This window comes from Lissotriton vulgaris, unplaced genomic scaffold (assembly GCF_964263255.1).
Source record: "Lissotriton vulgaris unplaced genomic scaffold, aLisVul1.2 SCAFFOLD_468, whole genome shotgun sequence".
Taxonomy (NCBI): domain Eukaryota; kingdom Metazoa; phylum Chordata; class Amphibia; order Caudata; family Salamandridae; genus Lissotriton; species Lissotriton vulgaris.
In genome coordinates this window covers 505,618-520,333 of record NW_028241185.1, presented here as the reverse complement: position 1 = coordinate 520,333, position 14,716 = coordinate 505,618, and the positions used below count along the sequence as shown (strand labels likewise).

Here is a 14,716-nt window from a genome sequence, read left to right as displayed (position 1 = left end):
GTATTTCTGTGCCTGATGCTTCACATTGTTTATCTCTTAAATATTTTCACGAGTCTGTAATGGATGACACAGCAGCGTGTTCCTGCACACTCCCGAGGTACGAGGTCTCTCCCCTGTGCGTCGCCGGCTCTGTGGCGGGCTCCACGCGCCGAGCGTCACCCACGCGCAGGGCTCGCGACCGGCAACTCCCCCGGTCAATGCCACTACGGCTGCCACCCCCTCCTGCAGATGCTGACAACCAGCCAACTAATGAAAGGTTTACAAGGCACTCGTGAAGCCCGGGGGGAGGTGGCACCGCGCGGCTGATCCCAGGAGACCAAACCTTACCAACTACGGAAAGCGGCGGAGCCAGCCCGGGCATTGGACCCATGGGCACCGGGGATCAAAGCGCAGTCCGACAACGAACGGCAGACCCGCCCACCTGCAGATAACCGCATGGACTGATTAGGAATGCGCTTCGGATAAACAGCAGCTGCGAGGTAACCGGCTAATTTGGGCAAACGGACAGATCATGCCTCTACACTTAGGTTCCCTGACTCGAGGGTAAAGGAAAAACACTTTTTGCAGTTGGCTGCGGCGTCCAGCGCCGGAAACACTGACAATTCAGCTTCAGAACAGCCCATCCGATGCCTAAGTATGGATTGGTCCGGAAAGGAAGTGACTGCAACAGAGAACCTGGAATGTTTGCCAGACAAGAAAGGTAAACTGAAAGGACGAGGTAATCCGGAGGGCTTGAAAAGAGCACGGAGGAAGCATGAAGAATATATTTTATGGCACAGGAGGCAGGCTGGGCTGGAGGAACTGGAACTGGAAAGAGGAATAAGTGTCGTGAGTGAGGATATCTACAATGTGCATGCATTGACACACAGCTCTGATATGAGCCCAACGCAGGAAGACAACGGTCTAGGTGAGATGGCAGGTGCAGCAGGGTCTCAAGGAGATGCCCTGGGCCTTGAGGACACCCTCGATGAATGCCCGGAAACAGAGGTCCCTGTTAGGGTCCTACGGGTCAAACTTGGAAGTCAACGTTCTCAGGAGGACACAAGAAGCCGAAAGGTGCACCCTATCATTTACAGAATTGAGGAGAGTGGATTCAACGCATCAGATCCAGAAAGCGATACACAACAACAGTCTTCACAGCGTAAGGTCAACCACTCCGCAGACATAGCTCAAGGCGGCCCAGTCACGGAGTACAGCTGGGAAGGTCAACTGGAGGAAGGCTATCAGGAAGAGAAGGGAAAACAAGGCGATCAAGCAGGCCTAGACACCGTGATAACACATCTGCAGGGAGCCATAACAAGGCAAATAAGCCGCTCTGACTCGGAGAGCAGTGTGGAAAGCAGACAAGCCAGCAAACTAACCATGAACCTGCAGACTGCATTCAGCAAGCACATTTTTCACAGCACCATGCACCTTGGAGGAGACAAAGTTGGTGAAGCCGGCAGTGGGGAAGAGCATGCACAAGACAAACAGCTTGAGGATCTACATAAAGAAAACAGCAAGCAACCTGCCCTGGAGCAAAGAAGTGAGAGCATGAACCAGTCAGGCAACTTTCATCAAGCTTCCAAATGTGCAACTGAAGTGACTGAGCCTGAACAAACTGAAGAACACGCGAGCGAGTCAAATGCCCTAGTGGAGTCAAACTGCACAACTTTTGCTCAGGAGCGAATCGAAGATGTTGATGAACAAATGCAGATGACAGGACAAGTCACTCAGTCCTACACCAACACAGTGATGCACCATTTCAGGGGTTCAGCAGCCCTACCCAAAGCCCCCCAAGGCGTCCCAGATATGATTGTAGGCGTCTCTAGCAAGACCTTAGAGAAGTTGGAGACCTCACAAACATGCCGGATTTATGTTCCTGAGTTGAGTCGAAGGCCACATGAAGATGAGCTCCAGGATACTACTAAAACGAGGGCAGAGAAATCCGAGGAGGTGTTCCCTGTCCAAGATGAGAAGGATGACAATAAGAAGAATGGAGAGGAGGAGAAATCGCCTACAGTCGCGGACGTGAAGAGATCGTTCGAAAGGCAAAGCAGTTTGATAGGAAAGTTGGAACCTACGCAGACACCAGTCAAAAAAGGTAAGGCTTGATCTACATAGCTTTTTTTCTTTGCAGTTATTCAATAATTTGCTGCTGAGTCACTGGTTTGCCCATGCCTGCTAATGCCAACACGCGCTCAAAGAGCCCAAATGGTGGGTGCAGGAGGGCCGCACTGCCTCATTATTGGGGTACTTGTTTTGTTTCATCAGACTTTGGCCCTGGGCAAGAGAGGGAAAGAAAAAAAAAAGAAGAAAGTAGGAGGAGGAGAAAGTCAGGGAAACAGTGACAAAGAAAGAAATTTGGGCTAAAACTGAACCTTCCAAAGGAAAGTAAAGCGATAGGAAGTGTAGGGCGGGAGAAGGAAGAGGCATGAAGTGGAATCAAAAGTATTAATGCTCGGTATGCAGCAATCCTGGTATTCAGCACCCCCAGTGGTTGGCACCGAAAACAAAATCATTTGGGTATCTAAGCTTATTTTTTTTTTCACTAACGGAGCACCGGATAGGAACTATGGGGTTAAAGAGGCTCAGAACAGAATTCTGCAGTTTTAGTGGACTATGTGTATAAATCTACCTCATTTGAAGCATCGTGAGCAGTTCAGGGGTCCTTTTAACACATAGCATCAGACCGACAACCAAAAACTTTTCTCCTCAATCAATCACACCAAGTGATTGTAGACAGTTGTAATAGATTGTAAGGGATTATTTCTCAGTGGTCGGAACGTTCCTCCTTCCACACACTGTTAGGTAGCACACATTACAAACTCCTGTAAAAAAGTTCCCCTGAAGTTGGTGAGCCAAAAGGCTGGGCACCACAGAGATGCATTACCTAGCTGTTCTTTATATTCTGTACTGATCCAGCAAAAGTGAGTGTCTCATCAGTTTTTGCTCACACTTCATTTGTTTTTACAATTCATGTGCAATGTAATTTTCGTGGCAGGTTTGAATCATATGTTACATAAGTGCTTTCAGCAATTACTTTGATTCACAATCAATTGCGGGTTCCCTTGCATTACGAGCTAGAGACCTTTTCTTCATGGGGAAGATTTTTGAGCAAAAAAACAGCGACCTGGAGATTCGAGTGACGAGTTGAGGGTTGTGTTGTTGTTTCGTTGGACAACAACAAAATATAACACCTTTGGGGCCAATTGGCTTTTCCAATGGTTTTAACAGTATGTTACTGTGTATGCTTTGCATATTTTACGTAGGTAAGGGCCATGAATTGTTAATGGAAAGGGGCGACCACTCGGTCCCCCCGAACGTATGGCGGAGTGCCTCGATCCCCCCGGGAAGCCATTTTTGGGCGGGAGGCGCGTCTCGGCTGGTATGCCCGAAGCGGCGTAGCCGGGGCGCGCCTGTTCCCGCCCTAGAGTGGGCTGGCCTAGACACTGACGCAGCCAGCCACGCCCTCGGGACGGGCAGGGGCGGGTTTACGCCCGCCCTGAAGACGGATAAAAGGAGACGCAAGGCCAGAAGACGTCCTCTTGTTCTTGTGCTCCGAAGCTGCACCTCCTCGCTACACGTGAGCTCGGGACAGAACAAAGAGCCAATTTTGAGCGTTTTGATCTTTTTCTTTGTCTTCCAGATACTTCGTCGAAGAAGATGCCCAGGAAAGGCGAAAAGAGAATGACGACTGACCAGATGGTTCGGGCACTCTTTAAAGATATGTCCGACATAAAGAAACGGTTGGCGGAGCGAGATGGGGAGGAGGGTTCGGGCCCTTCGCCGGCTGGAGGGAGACCTAAGAGGCCGAGAAAGGTTCCAGCCGGTGGGGACGTCCCGGTTCCCTCTGCCCCTCTCGAGGCGCCGACCCCAGTACCGATAGAGGGGAATCCAATCCCGGGGGTCGTCTCCCCGACATCCAAGGAAGACATGCCCCCCGAGCTGGCAGCACAGCTAGCAGCGTGGTTGGGGGATAGTGGTGATGGCGCCACGGCTGCCGAGGCACAGGCGCTGATAAAAGGGCTTCGTGAGAAGAAAGAGGCAGCTAGAGTGGCGGGGATAGACAAGCCGCAAGCGGCAGAAGCTGCGTCCGGTGCAGGTAAGCGGCCATTGCCGATTGCAAGGGACGAGTCAGCACCCTCTCGTAGAGAGAGATTGGGACAACATGTGCCGTTAGCTATAAAAGAAAAGATCTGGGCGGGAGAATACGTGAATATTTTTTCCCTGCTTGTTGATCATTATGATGTGGAGCATGTGAAAAGTCAGAAGGACTTGATGCATCCGAGTGTTTGGCGCGCAAAAATGGCCGCCTTTAAGGTTAATGAGAACATTGGCAACTGGGGCAATGCATGGGGTATTTTCACATCGATTTTGGGGGAACGTAGGCCCGAGTTGCTCCCTGAGTTTCCCGTTTACCAATCACGAATTATGGGTTACTCGACAACGTATCAAGGTAACCATTGGTTTTGTTATGACAATCTGTTCAGAAAGGAAAAGGAACATAACAAGAGTTTGACTTGGGATTGTTACGATTCGTTAACTTGGGACAAAATGAAAGAATCAGGAACGTTAAGAATGCCATTGGTCGGGAGCAATGTTGTTGATTACTCCCGCCAAAATGTGGGGACACCCTTTCGACCAAGTACGAGCACCGACGACCAGTCAAGGCCCGCAGGCAATACAGGGAAAAAGGGTTTCTGTTTTAATTTCAACAAGGGGAAATGTACCAGGCCTCCGGGATCGTGTAAGTTCAAACATGAGTGTAGTACGTGTGGGTCGTCCCATCCTGAGTCATCGTGCAGAGCCAGAACGGGTGAGAATGGGGGTAAGGGGGGCGCCAAACAGGTCTAAGCTAGGCCGAGGGGCGCCTTTACCAACCCCGATTGATACCTTGGCAATGATTCCCTGGCTCAGCGAATACCCGGATCGTACTTCTGCCGGGGTGCTACGGAACGGTTTTACACATGGTTTCCGCATCCCGGTAGGGGACTTTCAGGGTGTAGGGACGTGCAAAAATCAACTTTCCGTTTTACAACATACATCGGTAGTGCAAGAGAAAATTCAGAAAGAGGTTAGCCGGGGACGGGTCGCCGGCCCGTTTAGTGAACCCCCGGTACCAGGTTTCGTTTGTTCTCCGTTAGGGGTGGTCCCCAAGAAGGACCCGGGTGAGTTCCGTTTGATCCATAATCTGTCTGCTCCACGAGGTCTTTCGGTGAACGACGCAATTGATCCAGAAGTTTGTTCGGTGCGATACGCATCTTTTGATGAGGCAGTAGCCATCTTGAATCGCCTGGGGCACGGGACGTTGATGGCGAAATCTGATATCGAGTCAGCGTTCCGGTTGCTCCCGGTACACCCAGACGATCAGCGTCTTTTGGGATTCGGGTTCCAGGGGTCATTGTACATGGATAGGTGTATGCCAATGGGTTGCTCTATTTCATGTGCTTACTTTGAGCAATTCAGTACTTTCCTGCAGTGGGTGTTCACTGAGACAGCGGGTTTCCGAAATGTAATGCATTACCTTGACGACTTTCTGTTCCTTGGCCCCGCCGGTAGTCCCGAATGTGCCCAGGCTTTAGACGAATTCTGTGTGTTAATGGGTCATCTCGGCGTGCCGTTGGCACCGGGAAAAACTATGGGTCCCACGACTTGCCTCGAGTTTCTGGGGATCGAGTTGGACTCAAGGGAGGGGTGCTTCCGTTTACCAGCTAGCAAGGTGTCGAAATTCAGGGCAGCCCTCCAAGTATGTTTAACTGCATCCAAGGTTACACTGCATCAGTTGCAACAGTTAGTGGGAAAGTTGAACTTTGCCTTGAGAGTGATACCAATGGCTCGCCCCTTTTCCCGCTCAATTGCCCAAGCGATGGTTGGCCTGAAGGAGGGTCATCATCGCACAAGGTTATCGACTGAGGTCCGCCAGGACATGCGGATTTGGTTAGCATTCTTGGCGGACTTCAATGGCCGAGTTGTCTGGAACAAGCCAGTCATGTCCTCCGATGAGCTTGGGCTATGGACAGATTCAGCAGGAAGCGTAGGTTTTGGCGCCATCTTCGGCACAAAATGGTCGGCGCAGAAGTGGCCCCTATGGTGGCACGAGAAGGGGCTGACAAGTAACATCGCTTTCCTCGAATTATTTCCCATTCTGGTGGCCCTGAGAACCTGGCCAGAAGGGTTCAGAGATCATTCTGTTGTGTTCTGGTCCGACAATATGACCGTGGTAGAATGCATCAATAGTCAGGCAGCCCGTTGTAAATTGATTTTGAGGCTGCTCAAAGAAATTGTCTTACTGTGTATGCAACTGAACGTGGTATTCAGAGCAAAACATGTCCCTGGGGTGATGAATCAGGCCGCTGATGCACTGTCTCGTTTTCACATGCAGGCTTTCTCGGGTTTCCTTCCTTCAGCGGACCCGGAGCCGGCACCCTTCCCCGAAGCTCTCTGGTCTCTCGGTGCCCCGAACTTCGTCACCTCGTGGGAGAGAGTCTAGCACCCAGGACAAGGAAGGCATATGAAGGGGCGTTCCAGGCCTATTTAGCCTTTTTGGGGGCAGAGAGAGGGGGACTTTGGGGGCAGGAGGAGTTGGTAGTACTTTTCCTGATGTCCTTACGTAGGGCTGGGAAATCGGTGGCCACGGCCCAAAGGCATCGTGCCGCCATTTCCTTTGTTGCCAGGGCCCATGGCATCCTGGACCCGACAGCGTCTTTTACGGTACAGAAAGCGCTGCGTGGGTGGCAACGTCTGGAGGGTCGCAGAGTAGACGTAAGACGACCGATAGGTCTAGACAGGTTGTCCCAGTTGCTGACCACACTCCCTAACACATGCTCGTCCCCGTTCGAGACCTGTTTGTTCCGGACTGCATTTATGCTGGCATTTCACGGGGCTATGAGAGTTAGTGAGCTAGTTGCAAGGAACAAACGGGATGTGACGGGGGGCTTGTGCAGGGAGCAGGTTCAGATCAGGGGTGATGCGATGATTGTCTCCTTTCTCAGGTCCAAGACTGACCAAGATGGGAGGGGGGACTGCACGATCATTCGCAGGATCCCCGAGTCATCCATGTCTCCGGTTCAGTGCTTAGAAGATTACCTAGCACGAAGGGTGGCATCATGGGGGGGGACATTGTTGAGGCATGTAGACGCCACCCCGCTGACGAGGTTTCAGTTTCAGCGGGTGCTTGCAATGGCCATTGCCGCAGCGGGCTCGGACCCGGGTGAATTTGGGACCCATTCCTTTCGTATAGGGGCTGCCACAGAAGCTACAGCCAGGGGTCTTAATGTAGAACAAGTGAAACGGGTGGGGCGTTGGTCCTCCAATTGTTATAAGAGGTATGTGCGATTGCACATGTTGTGAAGCTGTAATCATGTACTCACGCTTCTTGTCTTTTGTTTGTTTTCAGTTGCGCAAGCCTACGCGGCAGGGCGGACTGTGCAGTTGACCCAACACCAGGCCAGCGGTCACACATCACCGGCTGAGAGAAAGGAGGTGTGGGTTGTAGGCCACTCATACGTGAGACGGGCCGCAGACGTATTCAAAGCAGGTGATATGATTCACGTACCTGGGGAATACGGGTACAGAGTGTCCTTCTACGGAAGGGGCGGTCTCTGTATTGACCAGTTTCAGGCATTTTTTTGAGGGTTTGTTAGAGCGGATGAGGTCACCGCCGTCCATAGTCATAGTACATTTGGGGGGCAATGATCTAGTCACCACCGGTAGACGACTTCTCCTGGAGGCTATGCTTTCCACGGTAAGTTGGTTAGCAAGGAGAGTTCCGGGGTGTACAATTGCGTGGTCTCATATGATCCCACGAAAAGTGTGGCGGGGGGCTATCTCGATCCCTGCTTTGAATCATTCCGTTAAAAAATTGAATAACAAAGTGAGTCGGTTGTTCCGTTCCAAGACATTGCATTCGATCTCGCATAGTTGTATTAATGATGACAGTATGTATTTGGGGGATGGTGTGCATTTGTCGAGGGTGGGCAATGAGTTACTCATAGGTGACTTCCTAGCTTGGTTAAAATCGTTAAAACATGACCTTTAGGTAGGAGTTTGGTGGGGGGTCCGGATAGCCGGTCAACTATCCGGACCTGTGGCGGTAAGGTCATGATCGGTGAGCACTAATTGGTAGATCCCTATGAGTGGGCGTCACCCAACACGGATGGGAGCGCTCGGGGGAGGTGGCCATTGGCCCCTCAATGGGGAGGCGGTCCCGTCTAAGGGCGGGTCGCCGGAAGTTAAGGAAAGGCGGTCAAGGCCCCTTCCTGTGTAGGAGGGGTTACAGCCCCCTCCTGAGGAATTTCCCGGGGCCAGGGTCATCTGCGACGGCAGATGCGGTAAGTTGTGTGGGGTGGGGGGAGGTCCACGATACCTTCTAGATACCACACACAAGTATTCGAACGACCTTTAAATGGCGTCGAGTCTTAAGTGCCCCCGACAAGTCAAGGGAAATTGTTAGTAGTTGCACTTGAGGTAAGCCTCTGTGCTGTCGCCCTTCCCAAGTGGGAGGGGTAAGTCTGGTTAGGGATCTTGACACCGGTTATGACCTTGCCGTTGGCCCTTAAACGTTAGGATGTACAATTTCAGTGTTTATAGAGAATGTTTCTGTAGGATGCTAGTTCGGCTAGGAGAACCTCTGTATTAGAGAATATGTTAAGATTAGCCAAACATCGCAAATGTGATAATGAAATTGTACATAATATGAAACGTTTAATGTTTAATTTTTTGTTTTAATAAATACGGCCGCGGGAGGGTCACTCCCTCCCACATCCAAAAACTTTGAAGAACTGTTTCCGGTTTCCCTTCTTTTGGGATCGTGTTGAGAGGGGGTGGCGGGTATCTCAGCCATATGGAAAGGGGCGACCACTCGGTCCCCCCGAACGTATGGCGGAGTGCCTCGATCCCCCCGGGAAGCCATTTTTGGGCGGGAGGCGCGTCTCGGCTGGTATGCCCGAAGCGGCGTAGCCGGGGCGCGCCTGTTCCCGCCCTAGAGTGGGCTGGCCTAGACACTGACGCAGCCAGCCACGCCCTCGGGACGGGCAGGGGCGGGTTTACGCCCGCCCTGAAGACGGATAAAAGGAGACGCAAGGCCAGAAGACGTCCTCTTGTTCTTGTGCTCCGAAGCTGCACCTCCTCGCTACACGTGAGCTCGGGACAGAACAAAGAGCCAATTTTGACCCACCCACCAGCCCCTGAGGACAGCAAGTTGTTGTGCAATAAAGTGGATTTTCTAAGTATGTTCTTCCTTTTTCGTTTACAGGTTGTGAAAGTATCAGTTTTGTTGTTTTTCATAATAAAGTATGGTGAATATCATCTAGGTTGTTACGATTAAAAGGACTTGATGTAGTGTTGCTTTTTGAGCATGCTCTTTCGGTCGTAGCGACCAATGTTTTCATAAGTTCGAATTGTCGTATTTATTTTTGGTAGGCGGTAAGGTCATGATCGGTGAGCACTAATTGGTAGATCCCTATGAGTGGGCGTCACCCAACACGGATGGGAGCGCTCGGGGGAGGTGGCCATTGGCCCCTCAATGGGGAGGCGGTCCCGTCTAAGGGCGGGTCGCCGGAAGTTAAGGAAAGGCGGTCAAGGCCCCTTCCTGTGTAGGAGGGGTTACAGCCCCCTCCTGAGGAATTTCCCGGGGCCAGGGTCATCTGCGACGGCAGATGCGGTAAGTTGTGTGGGGTGGGGGGAGGTCCACGATACCTTCTAGATACCACACACAAGTATTCGAACGACCTTTAAATGGCGTCGAGTCTTAAGTGCCCCCGACAAGTCAAGGGAAATTGTTAGTAGTTGCACTTGAGGTAAGCCTCTGTGCTGTCGCCCTTCCCAAGTGGGAGGGGTAAGTCTGGTTAGGGATCTTGACACCGGTTATGACCTTGCCGTTGGCCCTTAAACGTTAGGATGTACAATTTCAGTGTTTATAGAGAATGTTTCTGTAGGATGCTAGTTCGGCTAGGAGAACCTCTGTATTAGAGAATATGTTAAGATTAGCCAAACATCGCAAATGTGATAATGAAATTGTACATAATATGAAACGTTTAATGTTTAATTTTTTGTTTTAATAAATACGGCCGCGGGAGGGTCACTCCCTCCCACATCCAAAAACTTTGAAGAACTGTTTCCGGTTTCCCTTCTTTTGGGATCGTGTTGAGAGGGGGTGGCGGGTATCTCAGCCATATGTGTGTAAACTACTTTTGCTTTAGTGCAGTTTTGTATCAGAATTGAAATTGACTGCACTAACGACTGGGAAAGCCAAGAGGCCTGAGCTTGAAAAGGCTGAGCAATTGGATTTTCCAGTGCTTGTCAGTGACACTTGAGATGAGATGCATTAAGGTGTCCAGGTGAGTTCTGACTGTGGGTAATTGTGCTTAATGAGCCATGATTGAGATCTCTGGAGCTGAGGATGACAGCAGTGTGAGTCAGTGGACCATGGCAGTGTTCAGATTACATGATCATCCAATCCTTGGCCTCTACCCAATGTGCACATAGTGATGGTCAAATAAGTATAATTTGTAATTACCAACTCTAAAAAAAATCACTGTTACTAATTCATATCAAAATGCTAGCAAGCACTCACAAAGATAAGGACCTGGTTTGTTTTATGCATATGTTTGTATGATATGTCTGGAAGCAATGCCAGAAAACTCAGACACCCAAGTGCCTGTCAGACAGCATGCTGTGTAAAGCACAGGATTGTAGTTCACATGTTTTAAGTCATGCTCCTAATTACTTAGGCCACACCGGTTTTAGAGATGCCCCCTACCTTTCTCATCCCGCATAAAGGACTGTGGTCCACAATAGGCTTCAGGGCCGGACTGGCATTTACGGGCACCGGGCATTTCCCCGGTGGGCTGGAGGGGTGGGGGCCGGTTTTGTGGCAGCAGGGGGCCGCTTTTCTTACAGAGTGCCGATTTTGTAGCAGCGCTGCAAAATCGGCGCTCTGTAAGAAAAGCTGTAGCAGTGCTTTGCGGGTAACAACCCCCTCCCCTCCTGTTACCGGGGCCGGTGGAGAAGCAACCTGCCAGGGCTGGTTGCTGGTCTCAGTCCGGCCCTGATAGGCTTTTCCGACAGGCTGCTAAAAGCTGTCTCGTAAGCAAGAATAAAAAATTGTGATGTGGGGGAATTGTGAAGTCAAATCTAAAACTTGCACGGCAGAAACAAGTAATAATAATCCACATTTGTAAAGCGCACAATCACCCTTAAGGGTCTCTAGGCGCCGTCGGGTAGACTAAGCAAGCTATTGCCCAGAGTCACATGGTGCTGGGCTAATCTGCCGCCGGGTATCGAACCGCGATCCCCAGATTCCGGAGTCAGTCGCCCTAGTTGCAGCGCCACACCTCTTCCTCTTCCTCTTCCACAGAAGAGCAACCTTATTGCTCCTCTGTGGCACTCAGTTTGCAGCATCCCTGGCAGGGCAGGAGCACAATTAATGTTAAGTGTCAGACAGGGCCGGACTGAGAACAGAAACCAGCCCTAGCAAACTGCTCATCTGCCCCCCCCCTGGGGTCAGGGTGAGTGCAGGTGAGCAGTTTGTGATGGCCGGTTTCGGCCGATTTTGTTACTGGGAGCCGACATTGCCGACCCCTGGTAACAAAAATGGCCTCCCAGGGTCCCAAAACCGTCCCTCACTGTTAGAACCGGCTGTCTCTAGTTGGCAGAGGTATACACTTCTGACAAATAGGGACACACCTTTTCTAGTCAGGGCAAGGGGATCACACCCTTCGATAACCCCTGCTCACCCCCTTGGTAGCTTGGCAGAGCAGACAGGCTTATCTCAGAGGCTGTGTGTTAAGCATTTATGACCACATACAGTAATAAAGTGAATACACTACAAATGGACACGACACAGTAGTATTATAAAAATAAGTATTTTTATATAAGGCTTAGCACAAGACCAAATAACGACAAAAATGTACACAATCTTAATAAATACTCTGGGAAGGGAAAAAGGATAGTTCAAAGGTAGTTTCTTCTTCAGCACAAAATATTTCGTATCAAAGCAATCTTCTTCTTGGCAATACAGTTCTTAGCAACAGGGTAACCCACACGGGGGCTACACGACGTCGAGGCAAAGTTAATCCAAAGGTTCGGCGTCGACCGCGAGGAGCGCTACGTCGAGCCCGGAGTCACACGGACCCCCAACAACACAGTACCTTTGGACAATGAAGCACACGATGATCAGCGGCGTTGAGCAATCCGGCGTCGCGTCTTCGGTGTTGATCAGGCCTCAGCAGGCGTCGCTGTCGATGATGCGGTTGCACAGAGTGAGCAGCGCTCACGGCCTTGAGAGGGCACGAGGGCGATGCGATCAGCAGCGGTGCGGACACGAGGTCCCTTGGAGCTGGAGCCGTACTCCCACTCACTGGCGTTGCTGCTGGCGTCGGTCGGGCCCGGCGGCCGGTCGTCGAGGAAGCGGGACACTGGGGCCGTTACCCACTACGTCGAGCTGGATTCGGCGACGTCCGTCGGCGTCGAGATTGCTGGTTCTTTCAGAGGTACTGGATTCACAGGTTCCAGCAAATAACACTTTAAGCAGATGAAGTCCTTTAGCCCTGTGACTTCAGCAGGAGACTGGCACTCTTCCAGTCCTTGGAGATTTTCTTAGCAAGCGTGAGAGTACACACACAGTTCCTCTCTCCTGGTTCCTTGGCAAAAATAAAGAAGCACTGCAGGATTCCCCCCAGCAAACAGCACACTGGCAGAAGGGGTAGGCAAGTCCTCAGATCAGCAGGCCTCTTGTCCTTGGTTACAGGGTTCCTTGTCAGAAGTGATCTAAATTCTTGGTTCAGGGGTCCTTCTCTTATACCCCTTTTCGGCTTTGATCCCTTTGTCCATGCAGGGGAATTTCCCAACATCCTGGGTCTGTTGTGGGCGGAGCCAGGCAGAAGCACCTGGCCTATTCACTGAGCAGGGCTGGGTCCTCAGACGCCCAGCAGGAGGTGGAGCCAGCATTGACACTGGCAGGAGCAGAGCTATCGGCCTCCTGGCAGGAGGTGGGGCTAGGGTCGTCCATGGCAGGCACAGAGCCATCAGCCGCTTGGCAGGAGGTGGAGCCAGCATTGTATCAGGCAGGGCAGGCTATCAGCAACTACTCTCCCCCTACTCTCAACGCAAATGTCCCACTCATCCCACACTGACTCATCCAGACCTGTGGAGCCACCCAGCTCCTGTCACACACACGCAAGACCAGCAGAAACCAGATATGGTTAGACAAGAAAATAGACACTTTCTAAAAGTGCTATTTTCGAACCCAGAGTCCAAAAACCATCCACACCAACGGATGCGTAATTAAACCCCGAGTTCAGGGATACCAAACTCGACATTGCACCATGCTCCCCAAGCCAGCTAGGATCATAGCATTAATAATCCCAACGGCCCATTCTACCCAACGGAGAGCAGGCTACCTCGCAATAGTGAAGAACGAAGATGGCGGTAATTCACTATTAGGACATGCCAACTTGGTCAGGCGTGTCCTACCTTACACTTACAATGCACCCTGCTCGAGGGCCTACCATAGGGGTGACTAACATGAAGTCAAGGGAAGGTTGGGGGGCTGGCAAGTAGGTATACTTGCGCAGCCGGCGTGACAGTACCAGACTGTACGTGGGTCTCGCAATGACCGACCCGTAGACATTCTTTTACGAGGCCGCTCCTGTGGGTGGCACAACACGTGCTGCAAGCCCACGAGCGGCATTAGTATTTACAAGCCCCGGCACTCCTGGTGCACTAGACTAGGGACTGGCAGTAAACCAAATAAGCCAAACATGGATACCATAGATACATCAATTTAATATAGGGAGCACTTGCGCTGTGGCACTGATCAGCAGTGACACCGCGCCCAAAGCATATACCAGCAAAACATCGTAAAACAGTAGAGGCAAAACAGAAAAAATGGAGGAGAGACTCAAGCCAATGATGTCAGGTCTAACACTCACCGTAGCAGCCGACTGGGGAAACGCCCAGTGCCCACTATGGCCAGCCCGGCCCTGGTGTTAGGGGGAGATTTGTGCACTCAGTGAAAGAAAGTCAAGAGCCTCCGAAATGACGCCTCAGGCCATGATTGCAGATCCCAGGTCTCTTGGTGCAGTTGTGCCCCTTTAGAAGTTGAGCTGCAGTAATTAGTTCCCCACAAAGTTGATCCAAAAGTTATGCAGGTTATTTGCTCCCTGCTGAGCAGTTCCACACATTCCCAGCTTCTCTGTGAGTCAAATAGAAAAAGAAAAGCATTGGAAGAGACAGCAACCTGGAGCCAGAGGGACAGAAGCAATATGGAGGGCGAGGGGGCAGAATCACTAAGGACATATGTGGGGGAAGCAACAAGAGGGTGGGGCAAGCAACACAGGCGTAAGTGAGGGAAGCAACATGGAGGGTGAGGGAAGGGAAGCAAACTAATGGGGAGAGAGCATCAGGGAGAATTAAACCTGCTAGAGAACAATGTGAGAGGGAAGAGAGAATCACACGGGCAAGCGAGAGAGAGCACAGCACTGAGTGCAGCAGGGAGAAGAGAAGTACACTAGGGAGACAGCTGTGAACTGTATGTCTCTGGTGTCCAGCTGAGAGGGGTGTAGTAAGTGGTGTGGTTGTGCAAACTCACTGTATAATTCACTTACCAACCCCTTTAGGACCCTTCCGTTTCTTTTGTCAATACTTAAGCTCAACCCTTGGTAGCTGTGGCTGTGAACAATAAGGTTTTTACAAAGGAACCAGTATAAAGCATTTAAACAGCACCAAAACAAGT

At 51.1% G+C, this 14,716-nt stretch overlaps 1 protein-coding gene across 1 annotated transcript in view; it reads left to right on the top strand.

The window, feature by feature from the left end:
• The first annotated feature begins 267 nt into the window (after positions 1–267).
• LOC147672090 (coronin-1C-like) overlaps positions 268–14,716 on the top strand; it is a 501,805-nt gene continuing 487,356 nt past the window's right edge. The window contains exon 1 of the mRNA XM_086948042.1: positions 268–2,083. Within this exon, the coding sequence (XP_086804168.1) occupies positions 637–2,083 (1,447 nt within the window). The 5' untranslated portion in view covers positions 268–636. The remainder of the gene's footprint in view (positions 2,084–14,716) is intronic.